Below are 492 nucleotides of genomic sequence, written 5' to 3' on the forward strand. Positions count from 1 at the left end.
TGTGTGTGTGTGTGTGTGTGTGTGTGTGTGTGTGTGTGTGTGTGTGTGTGTGTGTGTGTGTGTGTGTGTGTGTGGTAGTTACCACTTGGTGAGGTGTTGGCTGCAGAGTCTGCAGAGGAAGAAGAGAGTCTCTTGCAGCAGCTGTCATCCTGAAACACACAGATTGTGTTTTCAGCATCTTCCGGTCCTCCAGTAGGTTTGTTCGCTTTTTCTGAATGAACGTCTCACTGCTATGCTATGCCATACTATGGTTGCTAAGCAGCCATGCCGTCTGCTTAGCAACCAAGCAGACGGCATGATTCCTGAGTATGGAACCCAAACGGAGCAAAAATGAGGGAAGCGAAGGCTGCGCCCTGTGGAACCGCAGCAGAGGATTCAGAACCAGCCGGGTTCCATCTGATGTTCTACTGAAACCCGGCTGGTTCTCTGAGCAGTTAGCAATGGTTAGAAACTCTTAGCAGCTGTTAGCAGCAGTTAGCAATGGTTAGAAAC

General features: G+C 49.6%; 1 protein-coding gene across 1 annotated transcript in view; it reads right to left on the bottom strand.

The window, feature by feature from the left end:
• LOC103460404 (rap guanine nucleotide exchange factor 1) overlaps positions 1-492 on the bottom strand; it is an 11993-nt gene that overhangs the window by 1421 nt on the left and 10080 nt on the right. The window contains exon 8 of the mRNA XM_017303277.1: positions 83-149. Within this exon, the coding sequence (XP_017158766.1) occupies positions 83-149 (67 nt within the window). The remainder of the gene's footprint in view (positions 1-82; positions 150-492) is intronic.

Source organism: Poecilia reticulata, unplaced genomic scaffold (genome assembly GCF_000633615.1).
Source record: "Poecilia reticulata strain Guanapo unplaced genomic scaffold, Guppy_female_1.0+MT scaffold_236, whole genome shotgun sequence".
In the NCBI taxonomy this organism is placed as follows: Eukaryota; Metazoa; Chordata; class Actinopteri; order Cyprinodontiformes; family Poeciliidae; genus Poecilia; species Poecilia reticulata.